General features: G+C 54.5%; 1 protein-coding gene and 1 long non-coding RNA gene across 4 annotated transcripts; both read right to left on the bottom strand.

Moving 5' to 3' along the window:
• Nucleotides 1-1723: 1723 nt before the first annotated feature.
• Nucleotides 1724-6505, bottom strand: LOC128842331 (uncharacterized). 2 transcript variants are annotated; one of them, XR_008445970.1, is made up of 2 exons: nucleotides 6293-6505; nucleotides 1724-5419 (listed from the first exon to the last, which is right to left on the bottom strand). It is a non-coding gene; the product is annotated as an uncharacterized LOC128842331 (long non-coding RNA). The 2 variants fall into 2 exon arrangements; XR_008445972.1 differs by having other exon boundaries at nucleotides 5740-6505.
• A 2170-nt stretch (nucleotides 6506-8675) lies between these two features.
• On the bottom strand, nucleotides 8676-17335 carry LOC128842248 (regenerating islet-derived protein 4-like). 2 transcript variants are annotated; one of them, XR_008445962.1, is made up of 6 exons: nucleotides 17251-17335; nucleotides 16628-16707; nucleotides 16154-16251; nucleotides 14691-14828; nucleotides 11409-11576; nucleotides 8676-9637 (listed from the first exon to the last, which is right to left on the bottom strand). XR_008445962.1 is itself a non-coding variant. In XM_054038135.1 (5 exons), the coding sequence occupies exons 2-4, from the start codon at nucleotides 16692-16694 to the stop codon at nucleotides 14715-14717; spliced, it is 279 nt and encodes a 92-aa protein (XP_053894110.1). In that variant the 5' UTR covers nucleotides 16695-16707; nucleotides 17251-17335; the 3' UTR covers nucleotides 8676-11576; nucleotides 14691-14714. The 2 variants fall into 2 exon arrangements, 1 of the variants encoding a protein (XP_053894110.1); XM_054038135.1 differs by having other exon boundaries at nucleotides 8676-11576.
• Nucleotides 17336-23794: the final 6459 nt, after the last annotated feature.

The following is a 23794-nucleotide window of genomic DNA, read 5'->3' on the forward strand; positions in this document are numbered from 1 at the left end:
AATTAAACACTGGAGCGGTTCCCAAGGGAGGTGTGCTGGGCTCCCCATCACTTAGTGACTTTAGAACGAGGTTCAAGATCCTCCTGAAAGCTATGCTTTAAGGCAGCTTCTGGGAGACGTTCTATGGGCTGTGTGTGCGCGTAGGGGATCAGGCTGAGTGGTCGGGGGGCCCTTTTGGCCCTGGAATCTGTGAATCCATGAGTCCCCCTTTCATCCTCTTCCTTCGCGGGCCATGGGAGAACAGGAACCTCTGCAGTGCCCTCAGCATGCCCATAACTCGCAGCTCTGCATTACAACACTGACTAATCAAATCTGCTGCTTCACTCAGTCGCCTGCAGGGTCAGGAAAGAATTTTTTCCCCCCGACGCACAGCTGGCCAGATGTATTGGGAGGGTGGGGGGAAGGTCCCCTGCCTCTGAAGCACCAGTGGTTGGCCACAGCTGGCGATGAGACACCAGGTGGCTTGGCCCAATACTCGGAGGTGGTGAAGGGAATCCTCTATCTCAGGGGTAGGCAACCTATGGCACGTGTGCCGAAAGCGGCACGCGAGCTGATTTTCAGTGGCACTCACACTGCCCGGGTCCTGGCCACCGGTCCGGGGGGCTCTGCATTTTAATTTAATGTTAAATGAAGCTTCTTAAACATTTTAAAAACCTGATTTACTTTACATACAACAATAGTTTAGTTACATATTAAAGACTTATAGAAAGAGACCTTCTAAAAATGTTAAAATGTATGACTGGCACGCAAAACCTTAAATTAGCCTGAATAAATGAAGACTCGGCACCCCACTTCTGAAAGGTTGCCGACCCCTGCTCTATCTAGACACCTGGCTGGTGTGTCCTGCTCACATGCTGAGGGTCACCAGACTTGGGGTCGAGAGGGAATTTCCTCCAGGTCAGATTGGCTGGAACCGTGGAGTTTTTGCCTTCCTCTGCAACATGAGGCACAATTTACCTGCTGGGATCATCTGAGCAGGGGACTGGACGAGATGACCTCCTGACCTCTCTTCCAACCCTAATTTTCTATGATTCTATGATCTGGGCATAGAACCATAGAAATGTAGGACTGGAAGGGCCGTCGAGAGGTCATCTAGTCCAGTCCCCTGCATGGAGGCAGAACTAAGTATTTATTATCTGGGCCGTCCCTGACCCGTGTTTGTCCAGCCTGCTCTTAAACATCTCCAATGAGGGGGGATTCCACAACCTCTCTGGGCAATTTATCCACTCTGACAGTGAGGAAGTCTTTCTAATGTCCAACCTAAACCTCCCTTGCAGCAATTTAAGCCCATTGCTTCTTCTCTTATCCTCAGAGGTTACGAAGAACAATTTTTCTCCTCCTCCTTGTAATAATCTTTTACGTACTTGAAGATTGTTATGTCCCACCTCAGTCTTCTCTTCTCCAGACTAAACAAAACACCAGTTTTTTAAATCTATCCTCACAGGTCATGTTTGCTAGACCATTGGTCATTTTTGTTGCTCTCCTCTGGACCTTCTCCAATTTGTCCACATCCTTCCCAAAGTGCGGAGCCCAGAACTGGACACAACACTCCAGCTGAGGCCTAATCAGCGCAGGGTAGAGCAGAAGAATGACTTCTCATGTCTTGCTTACAACATTCCTGCTGATGCACCCCAGGGAGTTTATGGATGTTAGGGGGCTTATTCCTTCACCCTCTCACTTCCCTGGTCCTTCTCGCATGAACAGAGAGCAACGATACCCAAAGTCCGAAGGCGCAAACAATTCGATGTTTATTGGGATGAACTTCCAGCAAGCATGATTCCAGTTTCCTTCCTCAGTGTCCCCCTTACCAGCTCTGACACCAGAGAGCCATCCCTGTTCCCATTCCCTGTTCCCATTCCCCCCTTAGCAAAACATGATTCCAATTCCCCCACCCACAGTCCCTGTTCCCATTCCCCCCCTTTACTTCCTGAGTGACTGCAGACTATTTAGTAAAACTTGAGTTCTGCTTAGCTATACCTTAACCAATCATTTTACTGACATTTAACTAACCAATCCTAACATACTGTAACACGGTTATTTAACCAATTATATCCCACCACCTTAATTGGTTTACATCCAACAAAATTAATTATACAGCAGACAGAAACAATCACAGAACCAGACAGAGACCATGCAAATAAACATACAAAACAATACAGAAGTGAGGATTTCACAACTACATCTAGACAGACATAAGGGTTTCCCAGCTGTGTCTATTGATAGGTTGATAGTTTTCTGTCTGGTAAGAACTCACTTAAGTTTCCTTTTACATCTTCTAGGCTCTTCCCTTTCTCTGGAGGTGATAGGAATATCAGGACAGGATTGTGTTCCTAACAGCCCAATAGCACCTTATTTCCATGTGACTAGTTTAGGATGTGAGGATGTGACTGTACACGTCCCAGTTTATGGCTGGCCTCTGCTGCTTAGCCGAAGGCCTTAGCTTAAGAACCAGGCCTCAGACTGTCCCAGTACGAGAAGGCCCTTTCACAGACAGACAGTGATTTTGATTCTTCCTTTTATACCTCTACAACTAGCTAAGTGATCAGAATACACGTAAATTCCTAAAGTATAGGCCTTTACAAACAGGCCTGAATATCTATATCCTAACACTCAACCCCGTTTTTTCCCTTTTCTTTTGGGATCCTCCTGCCCTGGAAAAGCATAGGACATATGGCGACACATTTCCTCATAGGGCCAGGCATCAAGCTGGAAGGTGTCAATATTCCATTTGTCCCAGTGCCCTTTGTGTAGTACAGTACCCTGCACCTTCTCCCTATGGGCATACCACACCTATTCCAGTTAGTGTTCCAGACCTCCCCTTAGAGTGGGCCCGAGAAGGTTGGGTCTGGGTTGTTTTGCACACTGCGGGGTGAAGAGGGCTTACTACATTACTTATAGGTTATCTCCATATGCAGCGTAACACAAGTACAGTTAACACTACACAATTCACAGCAACACCGAGTCCTGACCACTGCAGTATGGTCCAATATCCGAGCCACCACCAAAACACCACCACCGCCTCTCCTCCTTCAGCAGGGTTAAAATCTTAATGTGTCCATTTGCTGGCAGTTGCAAAAAGCTGCCCCTGCAGGTTTGGCATGCTTTTGGCCACATCATAAGTTCATTGAATGTCCACAGAGAAATGGGCTATTGTCCAAACCAACTTAACCACTTGGTACGGAATCAGGCAATATGCCCCGGTTTGATTATTTACAGCAATAAGATTTACAGATCCATTTGTGCTCCAAAGTCCAGAGAGCAGCGTGTAGATGTGGGTAGTTTGGCTATGGGCTGGTGTAATTGTGCCCCCAGTAATCTGTACATTTCCAGCAAAACCCCTCATACACAGTGCACCCAATTGTCCACCCCTTGCCATAGGCCATTGATCCTGATCCTCCAGTCATAGGAGAGGGGCACATCCAGACATACACCATTTTACACACCCCTCCATTGATCCCAGGGAGCTCCTCCCCTTCTCGTTATTCCCATAGGGCTTGTGGGGCCCACCTTAGTTGCTGTTCTATTTCCAGGTACCGTGATAGCTATTCCACAGGTGCTGGCCTCCTAGCTGAGCATTTTGCATTCCCATACATCCCCCACCCACGTCATGCTAGCAACAAGACAAACACCACAGACAAACACAAAACCTAGATTCATGGTATTCGGGGTTATTTTTCTGCTGGCGCCAGCATGCTTGTAGAGTGTCTGAAAAACAAAAGAAACAATTTCCACCCCCCTGGTGGGGACAGATTATTGCTTAATAACACCAATTCCTTTTACAAATTTCCTTGCTAATTGCAAGAAAAACAGAAGAATTACCTCCAGGCGGTCCTTATTTTGTTCTATAGTCAAGCTAGTGAATTACCCCACTCACTGGTCATTTATGAGGTGGTGTGCCTCAGTTTCCCCTCTTGTACAACAGACCAGGTTTTCATAGTTTCTTTGCTGTACCAAGCTTTAAGTTTATTCTCAGGTAATAGCTGAGAGACAGCTTCAGATTTCTGCTCTATGCACCACCCCCCCTTAGGGTTAACCTGTCCCCCTTATTTTCAGGCTTGACTTGTTTTTTCACCTCCCTTTCCTGGAGGGCCATAAATCGAGTCTTCTAGTAGCTTGTTTGCTGACCGGATGTATTCATTATTTGCAGATTCTTTGTGCTGCTACTTATGGGCAGTTTCCTCCTTTCCCCATCAGCTAGGTAATTTGCATTTACACAGAGGCTTTCTTGGCCTGCCTCTGGATCCAACACTTTCAGCAGCTCAGAGACTGTCTTAAAAGGGACACATTCCACTTCCACCAGAGTTCTCATTACTTGTCACTTTCATCTCCTGCTCCAAAACGCACAGGGTTCTGAAAAAGAAAGCACAATCTTCTATGGCTCCTTTTGGAGCCCTAATAGGATTTTAATTAAGTACCATGTTTTGTTTGCATTGTTTTTTACCCCTTTTCCAATATACACTGCACATGTCCTGGGAAATAGTTTAACCTCCATAAGATTATATTAGCCATATTAAGTTTACACAAGGTGTAACTGCCTCCCCTGTGCCCACAGAGTTTTCATGCACCCCCAAAGCGACAGTCCAATCCCCCAGAGCCACCCCAAGGCTCAGTGTTCCCATCATTGCTCCCCTTTTCCTTTTCTTTTTCCTGTGCACACACAAAACTATCTTTTGCCTAACATCCCTTGCACTGTGATTACCTTTTTTTTTTTTTTTTTTTTTTTTTTTTACACAACTGTACCCTGATTACACTTCCATCTTGTACAACCAGAGACAGCCAGGGGCAGTCAAGTTAAGTTCCAATAGAACCCCCTGACATCCCTTTAGTGATTTTGATTACATTACCCAATAGTTAAATCATTTTGATTAGATTATTCCTCCGCCTGCTGCCTGCAGCAGTCCCCTATAGACCATTTCTGTGGGAAAAGGGCCCATTTTCCCTCAGAATAGCTGTAAAGGCTTCTGGGGACAGAAGCATCGTGGTGGTAGTGGCCACTCTTCCTGACCCCCTGGTATAATTCAATTATCAAGCTTCCATCCAATGTGACTGCACAGAAATGCAACTGAGTTTTATTATTAAACCAAAAACTTGTTTCTTGTAACACCACAACTGTTACCTGTACCATTTTCACAACTCCCAAAGGTTTACTTTCCTCCAAACCCTGTATTATCACTTTTTGCAAAAGGTATTTGTAACTTTTCACTTCTTTAAATCTCTTACTCCTACCGTTTGTTTTTGAAGGTCGTGCGGTTTGTCTTTAGCAACTCAGCCGCCGAGTACAATTATTACCACACAGCCGCCTTAACCTGCGCTGTCTTTACCTTGAGACTGTTCAAAGGGCAGTAAAACATTTCTCCATGGCTGCCCCTGGATCTGTTACTCCAAAAATTCCAGTGGAATCCAGCAGACCTCCGTCGTACTTTGTCCCAAGCAAAACAAAACACAAAACATTTCACATAAGTATCCAAAGTCCCCTCCATTAAAACTTCAGAAAAACGAAAGTGTGGAAAGGCGGGGGGAGGAGGGGGAAGAGGTGGAAAGAAACCAATGAAGCCTGTCAAGTCAGTTTAAAGTACAGGCTCCCAGCAGCAAATTAAGTAAACGGAGAGAAAGAAGAAGGAGAAGAAGCTAAGGATATAGTTCGCTCTGAACCAAGAGTAGGCTCCCCGGGTTGAAACAGTTGGGAACCCTTCCCCCAGGTTCTCAGCCTGGCTCTGGGAGAAGAGTGGGGGTCGTTACCTGCTCCTGCAAACCCGGCCATTTTCCACTCCCCTTCCCCAGGACAAAGTCCCAGCTCCTGTCTCTAAAGCTGGTCTGTTAACTCTGCTTCTGATTTTAAACGCTGTTGTGCCAAATTATATTTAACCTCCCCTAACTCTACACCCCTTCAGCAGCCCTTGCTGAAACTTGAAAGATTACTGGCAGCTTCCCATAATGCTGCCCTTACTTCAAACCTCTCACAAGTGGGCTGAAGTGCCTCCTTTCCCTGGAAGGCGTCCAGTCCCCATGGGCAGGGACCTTCTTCCACTACCCATATACCAAAGGAGGGGGGGCTCCTCAGCCACCCCCCATCCCTCTGGGTCCTCCAACCTTCCTCCATTTCCTTTTTAATCTCATCCCAGGCCGACCCCTGCACCTGGTATGGGCCCTGGTTCTTCCTTATCCATTTATCCTAAAAATCCTTTACCCTGGCTTGCCAGAACCCGCAACTACCATCGCGAGAGTTCGCTATACCCCCCTCCAAGCAGCTGTGCGGACTGTTGGGGAGGGGGACTTACAGGCTGCCACTCACCTATCCGATGCGATGCATCCGAGTCACCGGCACCAAGATGTTAGGGGGCTTATTCCTTCACCCTCTCACTTCCCTGGTCCTTCTCACATGAACAGAGAGCAACAATACCCAAAGTCCAAAGGCGCAAACAATTCGATGTTTATTGGGGTGAACTTCCAGCAAGCATGATTCTAGGGTTACCATATTTCAGCAAGCAAAAAAGAGGATGGGAGGAGCCCCGTCCCCGTCCTGCCCTAGCCCCGCCCCCATCCTGCCCTAGCCCCGCCCCTGCTCCTCCCACTTCCCCCCAACCCTCCCCCCGCTCCTTGTCCCCTGACTGCCCCTCCTGGGACCCCTGCGCCTAACTGCCCTCCAGAACCCCACCCCCTACCTAAGCCTCCCTGTTCCTTGTGCCCTAACTGCCCCCTCCTAAGACCCCCCCCAACTGCCCCCCAGGACCCTACCCCCTACCTGTACCCTGACTGCCCAAAACTTTCTCCACCCCACCCCAAAAGCCCCCCCCCGAACTCCCGACCCCCCCATCTCTTGACTGCCCCCTCCAAAATCTCCCTGCCCCTTCTCCTGCCCCCTGGCCCCCTTACCCCGCCGCTCAGAACAGGGTGTTGGGCTCTGTGCGGAGCTGGACACGTGGCTGCGCTCCCCAGCACAACACACAACCCGTTCCCTGCCCCCCGCACAGTGCTGCCGGAGCGGGGCGCTGGGCTGCAGGGGAGGAGGAGCTGCCGAGGCCGAAGCAAACGGCCCGGCAGGCCGGCCGGCTCAGAATGGGGGCGGGGGGAGCTCTACGGCTGCTCCGGAGTCCAGCCCGGCAAGCTGTGGAGGAAGGACTCTGGCTGCCAGAGCCCCATGCGAGCGGCTGAATTTCCTGCAGCCCCCCGAGCCGCGCCTCGGGGACATCCCGGACATTTGTAGTGATTTACAAATTCCCCCCCGGACACTATTTTTAACACAAAAAGAAGGACATGTCTGGGTAAATCCGGACGAATGGTAACCCTAATGATTCCAGTTTCCTTCTCCGTGTCCCCCTTCCCAGCTTTGACACCACAGAGCCATCCCTGTTCCCATTCCCTGTTTCCATTCCCCCCTTAGCAAAACATGATTCCAATTCCCCCACCCACAGTCCCTGTTCCCATTCCCCCCCTTTACTTCCTGAGTGACTGCAGACTATATAGTAAAACTTGAGTTCTGCTTAGCTATACCTTAACCAATCATTTTACTGACATTTAACTAACCAATCCTAACATACTGTAACACGGTTATTTAACCAATTATATCCCACCACCTTAATTGGTTTACACCCAACAAAATTAATTATACAGCAGACAGAAACAATCACAGAACCAGACAGAGACCATGCAAATAAACATACAAAACAATACAGAAGTGAGGATTTCACAACTACATCTAGACAGACATAAGGGTTTCCCAGCTGTGTCTATTGATAAGTGAGTTTTTACCAGACAGAAAACTATCAACCTAAGTTTCCTTTTACATCTTTTAGGCTCTTTCCTTTCTCTGGAGGTGAGAGGAATATCAGGAGAGGATTGTGTTCCTAACAGCCCCATAGCACCTTATTTCCATGGGACTAGTTTGGAATGTGAGGATGTGACTGTACACGTCCCAGTTTATGGCTGGCCTCTGCTGCTTAGCCGAAGGCCTTAGCCTAAGAACCAGGCCTCAGACTGTCACAGTAAGAGAAGGCCCTTACACAGGGCTTGTCTATACTTACCGCGCTGGTTCGGCAGCTGGCAATCGAACTTCTGGGTTCGATTTATTGCGTCTTGTCTGGACGCAATAAATCGAACCCAGAAGTGCTCCCCGTCGACTCCGGTAATCCTGCTCGCCGCGAGGAGTATGCAGAGTCGACGGGGGAGCCTGCCTGACGCGTCTGGACCGCGGTAAGTTCGAACTAAGGTACGTCGACTTCAGCTACGTTATTCACGTTATTCACGTAGCTGAAGTTGCGTACCTTAGTTAGAATTGGTTAGGGTTACCATATGTCCGGTTTTTCCCGGACATGTCTGGCTTTTCAGCAATCAAACCCCCGTCCGGGGGGAATTGCCAAAAAGCCGAACATGTCCGGGAAAATGCCGTCCGGGCACTTCCCCTCCCGCGGCTGCTCTGCTCCTCCCCTGACTCTTCGGCTCTGTTTAAGAGCCGAGCTGCCCGAGCACTACGGGCTTCAGGCAGCCCCCTTGCCTCCGGACCCCAGCCGCCGGCCGGGCACTTCCCCTCCCGGGCTCCGGCGGCGCAGGGTCCGGAGGCATAGGGGCTGCCCGAAGCCCAAGTGCTACCAGCTTCACGGTTTGCCGGGCAGCCTCCAGACCCTGCGCCCCTGGCTCGGCGCTTCCCCTCCCGGGCTCCAGCTGCGCTGGGGAAGCACCAGCCAGGGGTGCAGGGTCTGGGGGCTGCCCGGCAAACCGTGAAGCCGGTAGCGCTCGGGCAGCCCTTTTCGCGTGGCTGGGAGTGGGAGGGAGGAGGGGGCGGAGTTAGGGCGTGGTTGGGGCGGGGAAGGGGCGGAGTTGGGGCAGGGCTGGGGGTGGGAAATGGGCGGGGCCAGGGCCCTGTGGAGGGTCCTCTTTTTTTATTTGTTAAATATGGTAACCCTAGAATTGGGGGGTTAGTGTAGACCAGGCCACAGACAGACAGTGATTTTGATTCTTTCTTTTATACCTCTAGAACTAGCTAAATGATCAGAATACACGTAAATTCCTAAAGTATAGGCCTTTACAGACAGGCCTGAATAGCTATATCCTAACAATGGAATCTCCATCATTGGAGATGTTTAAGAGCAGGTTGGACAAACACCTGTCAGGGATGGTCTAGATAATACTTAGTCCTGCCAGGAGTGCAGGGGACTGGACTAGATGACCTCTCGAGGGCCCTTCCAGTTCTATGAGTCTTTGATACTATTTCCCATTTTGTACTTGTGCAATTGATTATTCCCTCCTAAGTGGAGTATTTTGCATTTGTTCTTATTGAATTTCATCCTATTTACTTCAGACATTTCTTCAGTTTGTCCAGATCATTTTGAATTTTAATTCTGTCCTACAAAGCACTTGCAACCCCTCCCAACTTGGTATCATCTGCAAACTCCGTAAGTGTACTACCGATGCCATTATCCACATCACAGAAGATATTGAACAGAACTGAACCTCGGACTGATCCCTACAGGACTCCACTCAATATACTCTTCCAGCTCGAATGTGAATCACTGATAACTACCCATAATTTACAGTGTGAGTACAGTTTTCCAACTGGTTTTGCACCCACCTTATAGCAGGTCCATCTAGGATGTATTTCCCCAGCTTTTTTGAGAAGAAGACTTGAAATGGTATCAAAAGCCTTAATAAAGTAGAGATATACCACATTTACTGCTTCCCCCCATTTACAAGTATTGTTACCCTGTCAGAGAAGGATACGACATGATTTGTTCATGACAAATCCATATTGACTGTTACTTATCACTTTAGTATCTTCTAGGTGTTTGCAAATTGATTGCTTAATTATTTGCTCCATTATGTTTCCGGGTACAGAAGCTAAGCTGACTGGTCTGTAATTTCCCGGGTTTTCCTTATTCCCCTTTTTATAGCTAGGTGCTATCTTTGCCTTTTCCAGCCCTCTGGGATCTATCCCGTCCTCCGTGAGTTCTTAAAGATAATCACTAATGGCTCAGAGCTCTCTTCAGCCAGTCCCTTAAGTATTCCAGGGTCTGTTTAGTCAAGCCCTGCTGACTTGAAGACATCTAACTTGGCTAAATAATTCCTAACTTGTTCTTTCCCTGTGTTCGCCGACATCCTACCCCATTGACACTGATGTTCACTACGTTAGTTGACCAGTCCCTGCTAACCTTTTCTGGTGAAAACTGAAACTAAAAAGGCATTTAACACTTCGGCCATTGCTGCATTTTCTGTTATTGTCTTTCATTCCTCATTGAGTAACAGGCCTACCCTGTCCTTGGTTTTCCTCTTGCTATTTGTAAAATGTTTCTTTTTACCCTTTATGTCTCTAGCTAGTTTAATCTCATTTTGTGCCTGAGTCTTTCTAATTTTGTCCTTACATGCGTGTGTTGTTTTTTTTAATATACATTCATCTTTCATAATTTGACCTAGTTTCCATTTTTGTGGGACTCTTGTTTGATTTTCAGATCACTGAAGGTCTCCTGATTAAGCCAGGCTGGTCTCTTACCATACGCCCTATCTGTCCTGGGCAGTGGGATAGTTTGCTCCTATGCCCTTAATGATGTCTCTTAAAAAGCTGCCAGCTCTCCTGAACTCATTTCCCTTAGACTTGCTTCCCACGGATCTTACCTACCACCTCTCACCTAATCAGTCCGCTGCCATTGCAGGGGCCTTGGGCACTGGTGACACCTTGATCTCACCTGTTCTCCACCTGGGCTACACAACGGTTTAATCTCATGAGGACTGAAATGCTTTCATCCAAGTTATTGGGTTCAAACGGGGGTGTGTGGTTGAAGTTTAAGGGGCCTGTGACACAGAGGAGGTCAGATTAGCCGAGCGGATGGTCCCTTCTGGCCTGAGCACTGTGAAACAGTGGAAACGGCCTCACCTTGTGTTAGAAAATTACCACCTCTAGCTCAGTTCGAAGGCGCCTGCCTCTCCCATGCACGGCACGGGGCAGCGTTCCCTGTGCGCTAATCCATGCCCAGCACCGGGGCAGGACCGGTGAGCATCAGCCCCATGGCAGCCGTCTCCCCCAGGAATGACCCAGCCGAAGCCCCTGAGGGGGGAGGGGGGCTAGTCTCTGACGGGGGTTTCTGGGCCCTGCTGGGAGCAGTCGCTTTCCCCAGAGTCTCTGTTTAGCCCCTGGGGCATGAGGGCTCCTTGTGGCCCATTCCCTTAACTCCGCGCACGGCTCCCCAGTGTGGGGCTGGTCCCGCTGGGTGTCTGTCCGTCTGTGCGGTGTCCTGCCTAGTACTGACGCCATACTTTGAACTCGGGGCCCAGCAGGCCTGAGGGGGCAGCTCTGCTGGGTGAGACGAGGGGCTCGCCCTGGCACACGCCTGATCGGGTATGAGGGTCCAAGGGAGCAGGGCTGGGTCCCTTTGTGGGCTGGAGAGCTGCCTCGGTTCCCCTGGCTCTGAGCCCTGGCTTACCTCTGCCACTGCTCAGCTCTGCACAGGGCTCTTGCATCCGGGCGTTGGGGGCTCCTCGCTGGACCAGGCTGCGTAACTGAGGCGGGAGCTCGCTGTCCAGGCCCAGCCTCCGTTCTGCAGAGATGGGGAAGAGGTCCGGCTGCCAGGCGGCAGGAGCAGACCTGAGCCCTGAGGAGGGGGAGCGAATGGATGCACAGTGCTGGGGGGAGCACTGTGGGTGGGTGGCACGGCTGAATCGCGGGAGGGAGTCAGCAGAGAAGTGGGCACAGGAACAGCCCGGAGCACGAGACTGATTTTCCCTCCAGCATCCTTTGCCCTAACGAGCCGGTCCGGTCCCCAGGCAGCAGCGCGCAGGAGCTGGGACTATGGGGGCAGGAGGGGATGGGGGGGCTGCTTGAAGGGGTTTCCATCATGTACAGGATTCACAGTTTGGTTCGTTAGCGCTCAGCACCCCCACTCTACAAATTGTTCCAGCTCCCTGGGCAGCGTCACGCTGGCTTGTGCCCCAGTCCCTTACCCCACTGGCATGGACCCCTGTGCCAAAATATTAACAACCGGTTCCCTCCTCCTCACCCCACGAGGGGGTCGTGCCCCCCTGTCCCCCAGGACCCCTGCTCCATCCAACCCCCCACATTCCTTGACACCCCACTCCTGGGACCGCTGCCCCATCCACCTCCCTTCCTTGTCCCCTAACTGCCCCCTGCCGCCCCATCCAACCCCTCCTCTCATTCCTGATGGCCCCCTGGGACCCCTGCCCCATCCAACCACCCCTTCTCTCTGTCCCCTGACTGCCCCTGGAACCCCTGACCCTGACTGCCCCCCACCGCCCCATCCAACCCCTCCTCTCATTCCTGATGGCCCCCCGGGACCCCTGCCCCATCCAACCACCCCTTCTCTCTGTCCCCTGACTGCCCCTGGAACTCCTGGCCCTGACTGCCCCCCACCGCCCCATCCAACCCTTGCTCCTTCCTGACTGCCCCCCCAGGACCCCTGCCCCCATTCAATCCCACTGTTCACTGCCCTCTGACCACCCAGGGCCCCTCTCCCCATACAGGGCGCTGGCCCCAGCTCTGTGGGAGTGACTGGCTGCGTTGGGGGGTGTCATAACTATAAAGGGAAGGGTAATAGCTGTCCTGTGTACAGTACTATAAATCCCTCCTGGCCAGAGACTCCAAAATCCTTTTCCCTGTAAAGGGTTAAGAAGCTCAGGTAACCTGGCTGGCATCTGACCTAAAGGACCAATAAGGGGACAAGATACTTTCAAATCTTGGGGGGGGAAGGTTTTTGTTTGTGTTCTTTGTTTGGGAGTGTGTTCGTTCTCGGGGACTGAGAGGGACCAGACATCAATCCAGGTTCTCCACATCTTTCTAAACAAGCCTCTCCTATTTCAAACTTGTAAGTAAATAGCCAGGCAAGGCGTGTTAGTTTTCCTTTGTTTTTCTCAACTTGTAAATGTACCTTTTACCAGAGTGTTTCTCTTTGTTTGCTGTACTTTGAACCTGAGACTAGAGGGGAGTCCTCTGAGCTCTTTAAGTTTGATTACCCTGTAAGGTTGATTTCCATACTGATTTTACAGAGATGATTTTTACCTTTTTCTTTAATTAAAAACCTTCTTTTTAAGAACCTGATTGATTTTTTCCTTGTTTTAGATCCAAAGGGGTTTTGGATCTTGATTCACCAGGAGTTGGTGGGAGGAAGGAGGGGAATGGTTAATTTCCCCTTGTTTTAAATCCAAGGGGTTGGATTTGTTTTCACCAGGGATTTGGTGAAGGTTTTTCAAGGTTTCCCAGGGAGGGAATCCATTGAAAATGGTGGCAGCCGAACCAGAGCTAAGCTGGTAATTAAGCTTAGAAGTTTTTATGCAGGCCCCTACATTTGTACCCTAAAGTTCAAAGTGGGGATCTCAGTCCTGACAGGGGGGCAGGGAACGGATACAGGGCCTTTCTCCCCACACAGGGCACTGGCCCCAGTCTGGCCCCAGCGCTGCGGGAGTGACTGGGTCGGGGGGAGGAACAGGGAACGGATACAGAGCCCTTCTCCCCCTACAGGGCGCTGGCCCCAGCTCTGTGGGAGTGACTGGCTGCGTTAGGGGGGCAGGGAACGGATACAAGGCCTTTCTCCCCATACAGGGCGCTGGCCCCAGTCTGACCCCAGCTCTGTGGGAGTGACTGGGTCGGGGGGTTGGGGAATGGGATATGGACACTGGCTCCAATCCAGCCCCAGTTGCCAAGTGACCTAGAGTCACCCCAGCTGATGGCCAGTGCGAGTTGCCCTTGTGCTGGGGGGTGGCCCTGCCCCACTGGCCCTACATGACCCCCCTGTGCATCTGAGCGGACAAGGGCTGAGCAGACTGTGGAGACTGACCCCTCCCTCCTATACCTAGATGGGTCGCCCCTCGTCTGGGCTGAGGCAGGCGGCTGGGGGACGCTCACCCGCCCTGCTCAGGCTGAGCCCAGGGCTGGAGGACCCACGGGAAAAAAATTAGCAGGTGCTTAGCACCCACTGGCAGCCAGCTCCCCTCCTCCCCCGCCAGCGACTCCCACTCGCCGGTGGCCCTGCCAATCAACTCCTTCCCCTCCCTCTCAGCACCTCCTGCACGCTGCGGAACAGCTGTTCAGCGGCATGCAGGAGGTGCTGGGAGGGAGGGGGAGGAGCAGGCAGGCCCTGGGAGGGAGGGGGAGGAGCAGTGACGGTGCGCTTGCGGGTGGAGCGGGGTGGGAAGACGTGGGATGGGGTGAGAGCTTGGGGGCAGGGATGGAGTGGGGGCAGGGCCTGAGGCTGAGCGGGGATCGAGCTCCGGAGGAGGGACGGGGACTTTGAGTGAGAGCTCAGCCCTGCAAGGAGGCCTGGGCACTCTTGCACCGGGAGGGGAGGCTGGTTGGCACCAGCCCCCGGCCGGAAGCAGGGCTGGACTTGAGGGGCTAACGGGGAAGCTTTGGTGCTGGGTACAGGAGTTAATGAGACCCCCCCAGGGGGTTCCCAGGGCCCACCTTGGAGTCGGTGAGCGTGAGCACCCAGAGGGAGCCGAGGGCCCTGTACCGGCAGGGCCAGAAGGGCGAGTGCTTGAGGACGGTGCCCTATCACCAGGGTCCCCGTGGGCTGGGGTTGCTCTGGGTCCAAGGCACCGAAGGGTGGGAAGCGGGAGTCCCCCGGGTGCGGCAGCTCCTGGGAAGGGCTCACTGGCCAGGGATCACTGCCGGCTCTGCACGGCCCCGGGCAGAGAAATGAAATCCAGGGCCGGGAGGGAGCAGTGGCGATGGGAAGATGGCGTCGGGCACTCACCTGCTCAGGGTCAGAGAGCCCGATTCAGATGTCACCAGCTCGTGGGAACTGACCGGGGTACCTGGCCACAAAACCGCCTTCTGCTGCGCTGAGAATGGAGGCGAGATGGGCCCCGTGGCCAGAGCTCTTGCACTCAGCCTGGGGGGAGAGTCACGCCGTCACCTCCACTGTGATCATTGCCCGAAGGGGCTATGGGGGGCTGGGACAATTCCCCCCGTCCCCAAAGCCCTGGGGCTGAGAGAACGACCCCGTCCAGCCAGGGCGGATGTGTGGCTTTGCTCTCACGCTCCCCAGCTCAGTGTACGTGCTGGCTGCAGGTGGGTGGGGAGTTCCTGGAGTGACACACCTGGGGCGAGGGCCACGGAGCGGCTTGCGCTGACACAGAGCGGTGGGATGCTGGGCTCTGTGTCCTGGGGAGCCATCCAGCGCTCCACATGGCCTGGGTCTGAGCTGTGTCTCCCTAGGGGTGTGCCCCCAGACGGCCTGTCTCTCCTGTGGTTATCCCGAGGGCGCTGCAGCTGGAGAGCCCCCTCCCAGGGCCGGGGGTTGGGCTGGGAGGGGGCTGCCTCTGGACGAGCCTCTGGGCTCAGCTGAGCGAGTGGGTTACAGCAGGGGAGGGGTGGGGGCCTGCATTGGGGGGGTCAGACCTGCCATTCCTTCCCTCTCCTAGCACGGGGGGGCCACCCCCCAGGGCAGGTTGTGTCCCTGGGCAAAGCCCCCCTGTGTGGGTGTCAATCGGGGATGAAGGGCCTGGGATGGAAGGTAAAACCACAACCTGCTGTCCCATTCCTGCTCCCCCCAAACCAGGGCAGGGCTGTTCCCATGTCAATGTCCCACCCCGGCCTGGCCCAGCACAGCTCCCCTGTCCCGACGCTCGAGGGTTCCCTTCCCCCCTGGAGCCCCCCTGGGGTCCCTGTTACTGGGCAGCGAGGCCCTGGGCCGGCCAGCCCTGCCCCCTACTCCTGGGCTGGGGGTTGGTGCTGAAAGGAGGAACGGCTCCTGAGGGGGAGAGTGGGGAGCTGAGTTGGCTGGGGGGTCTCTGGAGGCGCCCTGCAGAGGGAGGAGGCTCATGCCCAGGGAGGGGTGGAAGGTGCCTGGTGCTCTTGGGTTGGGTTTGTGGGGCGAGTTGTGCTGAGGGGCGCAGCCGGGGAGTGGCCCTGGGACCTGCTGCTCCGACGAGAGGAGAGCGACCCTGCGGTGTGGGGCAGCGAGGGGCCTTGGACCAGGCCAGCTGGGAGAAACCGGCGTGGGGCCTGGCCAGCTGCCGCCGGACTCGGATACCCTGCAAGGGGGCCTGGCCGGAGACTTGGGCCTGGAAGCCGTAGGTCTCCACAGAGCCAGAGGCCAGACAGTCGGGGGTGCTAGAGTAGATGAAGCCCTGCGCTCGAGGGGATGCCCTGATTGGGAGCTCCCCCATGAGCACTCCAGGGACCCCGGGGCCCTGCCGCCCCCCAGCCTCTCACCTCAGCCTCCGCCCAGGACTGCTGGTGGGCGAAGTAGCCGTAGCAGCTGTCTCCGTGCGGTATCCAGCTCTGAGGGCAGGGCGAGTCCGCGGCTCCTGCTGCCCAGGGAGAGAAACGGGGCGAGGGGGGGCACGTTTACAGGTGGCCCTGAAGAGCAGCGGAGTGAGGAAGGTAGAATTCAAGTGTCCCCGGGGCAGGGAGCTCCCCCAGCAGCAGGAGAGGGGACAGGCTGGTGGGTTTAGCCCCCAGCCCTTCTCCTGCACTCAGCCCTGCGGGGCCTCAGGGAGCCGCTCTCACCCAGCGCCAGGGGCAGCGGGCGTTGTTGTCTCTCCCAGGGTGGGCGCTGAGCCGCTGGCTGGGCTCCTGGCTCATAGACTCAGTGGGACTGGGGCTCTGGGGACGAGATAAATTCACTTCCCACTGCAGCAACCAACCCCCGAGGCTCCAGCTCCGAGGGGCCAGGCAGGGACTCACCTGACAGCGACGGGTTCAAGATCAGGCAGCCGAGGAGGCAGAGGCTGAAGTAGGCGACTGGCCCCATCTTCTCGCTTTCCCTGGGGAGAAAACACACAAGGAGATGGGCCACGAGAGCCCGAGATGCAGCCCCCCTTCTGCCATGGGGCATTTCCCGGGGGGAGGCGCTTCGGAGCTGGGCTGTTTGCTAAGGGGCCTGGCTGGGCTGGAAAGGCCCTGAGAGATCCCAGCCCCAGGGTCCAGTCTCACAGCCCCCAGGAACAGGCTCAGAGCCCCCCCGTGGGCAGGGGAGCTGTGCGGGGCCCCCTCCCTGGGCTGGTTCCCAAGGGCCTGTCAGCCTGCGGCTCTCCCTGCCCCTCCTCTCCAGCCGGGCAGGGCAGGGCAGGGCAGGGGTGCGGGGAGCAGAGCCCCAGGGAGAGGACACTCAGCACCGACACATGGGGACGGGGTGCCGGGGCCGCGCTGTGGGGGAAGGAGTGGGACAGAGACGGCCCCAGGGACTCACACAGGGCAAGTCCGGCCATGAGGCCCCGTCACAGGGCTCAGATGCCACCCAGTGCCCGGCACCCAGTGCCCAGCACCCAGCGCGGAGGGAGAAGGGCCGGGAGGGGGCAGGGACTCACCTGTCTGTCTGGGTGGCTGGTCTGGAGCGATGAGGATCGGAGCTCAGCCTGTGCAGGGCGCTGGGTCCCGGGGGGTTTATAGCCCAGCAGGGGGAGGGGCTGGGGGGAGGCTGAATGGGAAAATCAGCCCAGGTGCCAAACCTGGCACTTGAAACCTAAAGCAAATAGAGACACTGCCCCCCCCCCCAGCCTCCTGCCACCCGCAGAGATACCCCGAGGGGGGGGCTGGCAGGAGCTACCGCTGCTGAGTCACGGACTGCCAGCCGGGGGCTGCCCGGGGGCAGGAGCTGAGGCAGATGCAGGGTCCCGAGGGGCACATGGGATCCCTGCCGATCCACGCAGTGGTGGGGGCCAAACCCGGCACCCCCGGCTGGTCGCAGACCACGGTGGGGCTGAACACCCTGGTCGGATCCCTTCTCTCGCCCTGGCACTGCGGAGGAGATGCCTGGGCAGTCCGTGTAACCGCACAGGTGGGGCAGCGCCCGAGAGCTCACCTGCCTGAGCCCGGGGCCAGGTGTGCACTGCAGCCCCCTGCAGCCAGTGCTGGGCATTGCACCCCCGCAGGGACTTGCCTGGGGCAGCCTGAGGCTGGGAGTGCAGAGGGCTGGGGGCGGGCAGGAGTCCAGGGTGCTTGTGGGAAAGGTGAGGTGCATTGTGGGATGAAGTTAATGGCTCCCACTTCCCATCCCCCTCCCAGCAGATGCATAAAACCCCAATGGCCTGGGCCCTGTTCACCCCAGTGCTCCTGGACGGGGAGCTGAGCCTGGGGCCAGAGGGGGATTAGGGGATGTTCTGTGCAGGACAGGCCCCCTGGGCTGGTTCCCCTGGGAACGGTGCTGAGCGGTGTTTTTCCTACCCCCCCCAGCGCCGGTGCTGAGCACTGGGGGGGGGGGTGAGGGGGGAGCTCTGTGCAGAGCCAGGAGCCAGCCCCGGGGTCTATGGAGCTCCGCCGGCTCCCGCTAACCTGAGGGTCCGAGCTCCGCTCAGCTGAGCAAACAGCCCAGCCCATCTGTGCCAGCCAGTGACCTCCAGGGAACCCTCGTTGGCAGGGTTTTTTTCCAGAGAACTGCTCTGCGCTGGCTCCCAGGGATCTCCAGTTTCCTCAGTGGGTGGAAACCTCCCGGATACACTTCTTGAGAGGCTCAGGCAGCTCCCGCCAGAGCCTGAGAACAACCGAGGGCTTTGTCCCTAGTGCTGATGTGGCATCCCTCCCCCGCCCCCACAGGGCCAGGCCAGGGTGAGCCAAGAGAGTTGTGCTGTGGGGTGGGCGGGCCCCGCGTCTGGGGCAGGATTGGGCCCTGACTGCTGTGGTGGTGGTGGGGGGCAGGCCCCGCACACACGTCTGGGGCAGGATCAGGCCCTGGCTTCTGTGGGGTGGGCAGGCCCCGCACACACGTCTGGGGAGGATCGGGCCCTGGCTGCTGTGGGCCCTGGCTGTGGCGGGAGCCGGATGGGGCCCTGGCTGCTCAGACAAAGGGCAGTTTGGGTCATTTGAGAGGTGGCATCAACGTCTCCTCAGATTCCTTCGGGGACGCCCCGTCCCGCCGTCTTGCGGAGCCGACACTGGGGGGCAGCCCCAGGTTTCTGGTGGAGAGCTGATCCAGCGCCCTCCTGCTTGTCCCTGGCTGGAGCCCAGCGAGTGAGTGGGGTGCCCACAGAACTTCTGCCAGCGCCCCGGCACTGACAGTGGTACCCGAGCCCTGCCCCCACTCGCTCGCTCCCTGTCTCAGACCCACCTGTCTCCTTCCTCTTGAGGCCCGTTCCCGCGGTTCCTGCCCCGGAAAGCTCACGTTCCAAGTCTGCAAACGCCTCTGCCCCGAGTACCTACCTGCCTAAGGCACTGCATACGACGGCCTCCCTCCGGGCAGTGTGTTTGCAGCACCAGGGCGTAGAGCCGAACCGAGGCCACTGGTGGGGTAGAATCGCTGGGCAGGAGAAGGGAAGGGATGGCGGACCCGGGCGCGGGGAAGCCTGGGGCAAGGCAGCTGGAGTGTGGGGTGTGGGGAGTGTTGCTCGGGGAGGAGCTCTAGGGGGTTTAACCTCCACGTGTTCCACCTTGCCCCATGGACACTGCTAGGTTTAGGGTTGGGCTTTGCTGGGTTTCCATTTGATACATTTATTGTGACTGTATTTTTCTTTTTTAACTTTAATTCCACTGACCTTCCTTCTGTCAACAGTGTTGTCTGAAGTAGGTGCTGCGGGATGGGCCTTCGTTGCTGTAGGAGTTTCTCCCAGCCTGGGACAGTCCCTCCCACACCCCAAATCCCTCATCCCCAGCCCAACCCCAGAGCCCTCACATTTTTACAGTAACGCCTCTCTTAACATTGTAGTTATGTTCCTGAAAAATGTGACTTTAAGAGAAACAATGTTAAGCGAATCCAATTTCCCCATAAGAATTAATGTAAATGGGGGGAGGTGCGGGGGTTAGGTTCCAGGGAAATTTTTTTTGCCATACAAAAGACTATATTATATATATATATACACACACACACATACACACACACACAGTATAAGTTTTAAACAAACAATTGAATACTGTTCACAGCAATGATGATTGTGAAGCTTGGTTGAGGTGGTGAAGTCAGAGGGTGGAAGAGGGTGGGATATTTCCCAGGGAATGCCTTACTGCTAAATAATGAACTAGCACTCGGCTGAGCCGTCAAGTGTTAACCCATTGTTGTTAATGTAGCTTCACACTCTATAGGGCAGCACGAATGGGGGAGGGAGGGGAGACAGCATGGCAGAGAGAGAGACAGAGACATACACCCTGTGTGTGTGAGAGAGACATTGAGACAGCAGCTGCTGCCAGGAAGCTCCTCCATTCTGAGCCCTGTCGTGTCCCCCTGCTCTGTGGAGATGGGGGGGCAGGAATGGGGGAGGGGGACACCCTGACAACAACACCCTTCTTCCCCCCCACCCCGCACAGCAAGCAGGAGGAGCAGCTCCGAGGCAGAGGGCAGGAGCAGCACATGGCAGTGGGGGAGGGACAGCTGAACTGCCGACAATTGATAGCCTGCTGGGCAGCTGCCGCACAGGGAACATAGGGGAGCTGATGGGGGGGCTGCCGGCCCACCCTGGTTCCAAGCCCCCACCAGCCAGCTCCAACGGGCTGCTCCTTCTGCAAGCAGTGAACAAAGCAGGCGGCTGCCAAACAACGCTATAAGGGAAATTGGGCAACTGTAAACGAGCATGTTCTCTAATGCAGAGGTTCTCAAACTGTGATCCGCGGATGACCAGTGGTCCGGGAGCTCCATTCAGGTGGTCCGCGGATAGTTCCCTCTAAGGTGCGCGCCTGGGCGGCCGCACATGAAAGAATGAAGGGCCGCCTGCCTAATTAGTGGAGCCGTCCAGGCGTGGCTCCTCTCATTAGTTGCCTGGACCCTGGGGAAGATGCCCATGTAAGGTGAGGTGGTGGTCTTGGGGGGAATAGGGGGTAGGTGGGAGGGGGCAGTGGGGTGAGAAGAGGGGTGGGGGGGAATTTGAGACATGCAGGGCTATGGCGGCCAGAGAAAGAGGCTCAGGGCGGCAGCTGCTGGGGAGAGACCCCCTTCCTTCCCAGCCCCAGCTCTGTGGCTGCTGTGGCACGGGAGAGACCCCCCTCCTTTCCAGCCAGAGCTCAGGGGCTGCTGCGGTGGGGGAGAGAGGGAGAGAACCCCGCTTCTTCCCAGTCCCAGCTTGGGGGCTGCCCCGGCGGGGGAGAGAGGGCACATCCATCGCATTAGAAAGGTTAAGACTACTGATATTAAAATATGAGTTGTGGGCTTTTATGTGTAGAACAAAAAAAGGTTATTATTAAGGGTCTTTTATCCAAAGTGCTTTACAATAGTTAGCTAACGGTACAAACAACATTTGGAAAGATCATTAAGTGGTCCACCAAGATCCTCAGCAATTTTCAAGTGGTCCATGAAACAAAAAGTTTGAGAGCCACTACTGTAATTGATCAGCAACGTAACAACAAAACAACGTTAACCGGGACAACTTTAAGTGAGGAGTTACAGGTATGTCTGTGTGTGTGTGTGTGTGTGTGGGGGGGGGGGGACTTGGATCTCTTCTGTGCACCACCAAAAATTATACAGACCTGCCGCCCCTGCCAATGGGGTGGACCCTGTGGATAGGATCCCTTTGTGACACCAATTATGTAAGCAGGGGAACTATTGTGGGGAACGTTCCTGGTTTATCCATGACCCCGGTGACATGGGCTAGCGAAAGGATCTGAGTCCTTGCTCCAGCTCCCTTCACCCAGAGCCCTGCCTGACCTCGGAGACTCCCCTTCCACTGTCCTGTGGGGCAGAGTCCTTGTAACCCCGACGAGGCTGGGCCCAGGATTCCAGGGGGGCTCAACCCCCAACCTTGTTGTGGACACTTAGGACAGGGACTAGGGTGTCCTCACTCTGGGCTGCTTCTTCCACTCTGGACATGTCCCTGGCCCACTCATCATTACATACAGTTCAAAACAAATACAATTTATTAAACAGCAACCAAGGAAAAATGGGAAAGGTAAAAAGAAAACATATAACCCCACTCTGTCAGTTTCAGGGTCCTGATTTCTTCTCAGCCCTTCCCCTTTCTTTTGGCACTGGAAAATGGCCAACCAAAAAACCCCACCAAGTTTCACTAAGGGCCTAACAATGCCCTTACAGAGGTCAAGGATGGGCCCCTTACCCAATGCCTCTGCCTTTGATCTCACCCTAATGGTCCCAGCTCAGCTGACCGGTGAGTCACAGAGTCTCTGTTTGCTCTGGGCTGGGATCCTTGTATTTGCCAGCTGGGCTGATTTGCATGTTCAGCATCCTGCCCCCCTCCCTTCTCCCCCCCTCGTGCCCCCAGTAGGTCTATAAATACCCCGGAGAGGCAGCGCCCTGCTCAGGCTGAGCTCCGATCCTCATCGCTCCAGACTAGCCACCCAGACGGACAGATGGACAGACAGACAGACAGGTAAGTCCCAGCCCCCTGCCCCCTCCTGTCCCTTCTCCCTTCCGCGCTAGGTGCTGGACACTCAGTGGCAGCCGAGCCCTGTGATCATAGAATCATAGAATATCAGGGTTGGAAGGGACCTCAGGAGGTCATCGAGTCCCAACCCCCTGCTCAAAGCAGGACCAACATCAACTAAATCATCCCAGCCAGGGCTTCCTTAGAGGTTTTTAAGGCCTGGCTTGACAAAGCCCTGGCTGGGATGGTTTAGTTGGGAATTGGTCCTGCTTTGAGCAGGGGATTGGACTAGATACCTCCTGAGGTCCCTTCCAATCCTGATAGTCTATGATTCTATGATTCTTTGTCATGCCGGACCTTAAAAACCTACAAGGATGGAGATTCCACCACCTCCCTAGGTAACCCATTCCAGTGCTTCACCACCCTCCTAGTGAAATAGTGTTTCCTAATATCCAACCTCGACCTCCCACACTGCAACTTGAGACCATTGCTCCTTGTTTTGTCATCTGCCACCACTGAGAACAGTCTAGATCCATCCTCTTTGGAACCCCCTTTCAGGTAGTTGAAAGCAGCTATCAAATCCCCCCTCATTCTTCTCTTCTGCAGACTAAACAATCCCAGTTCCCTCAGCCTCTCCTCATAAATCATGTACTCCAGACCCCTAATCATTTTTGTTGCCCTCCATTGGACTCTTTCCAATTTTTCCACATCCTTCTTGTAGTGTGGGGCCCAAAACTGGACGCAGTACTCCAGATGTGGCCTCACCAATGCCGAATAGAGGGGAACGATCACATCCCTCGATCTGCTGGCAATGCCCCTACTTATACAGCCCAAAATGGCGTTAGCCTTCTTGGCAACAAGGGCATACTGTTGACTCATAGATTCATAGATTCTAGGACTGGAAGGGACCTCGAGAGGTCATCGAGTCCAGTCCCCTGCCCGCATGGCAGGACCAAATACTGTCTAGACCATCCCTGATAGACATTTATCTAACCTACTCTTAAATATCTCCAGAGATGGAGATTCCACAACCTCCCTAGGCAATTTATTCCAGTGTTTAACCACCCTGACAGTTAGGAACTTTTCCTAATGTCCAACCTAGACCTCCCTTGCTGCAGTTTAAACCCATTGCTTCTGGTTCTATCCTTAGAGGATAAGGTGAACAAGTTTTCTCCCTCCTCCTTATGGCACCCTTTTATATACCTGAAAACTGCTATCATGTCCCCTCTCAGTCTTCTCTTTTCCAAACTAAACAAACCCAATTCTTTCAGCCTTCCTTCATAGGTCATGTTCTCCAGACCTTTAATCATTCTTGTTGCTCTTCTCTGGACCCTCTCCAATTTCTCCACATCTTTCTTGAAATGCGGTGCCCAGAACTGGACACAATACTCCAGCTGAGGCCTAACCAGAGCAGAGTAGAGCAGAAGAATGACTTCTCGTGTCTTGCTCACAACACACCTGTTAATACATCCCAGAATCATGTTTGCTTTTTTTGCAACAGCATCACACTGTTGACTCATATTTAGCTTGTGGTCCACTATAACCCCTAGATCCCTTTCTGCCGTACTCCTTCCTAGACAGTCTCTTCCCATTCTGTATGTGTGAAACTGATTTT

This window comes from Malaclemys terrapin, chromosome 1 (genome assembly GCF_027887155.1).
Source record: "Malaclemys terrapin pileata isolate rMalTer1 chromosome 1, rMalTer1.hap1, whole genome shotgun sequence".
NCBI lineage: Eukaryota > Metazoa > Chordata > Testudines > Emydidae > Malaclemys > Malaclemys terrapin.

Excerpts from the sequence above, each read along its gene's own strand:
- LOC128842248 (XM_054038135.1), bottom strand. The coding sequence starts at position 16,694 with ATGGGGCCAGTCGCCTACTTCAGCCTCTGCCTCCTCGGCTGCCTGATC. Across the intron at positions 16,252-16,627 it reads CTTGAACCCGTCGCTGTCAG|CAGGAGCCGCGGACTCGCCC; the intron begins GTGAGTCCCTGC and ends CTCCCTGGGCAG. Across the intron at positions 14,829-16,153 it reads AGTCCTGGGCGGAGGCTGAG|GCTGAGTGCAAGAGCTCTGG; the intron begins GTGAGAGGCTGG and ends CTCTCCCCCCAG.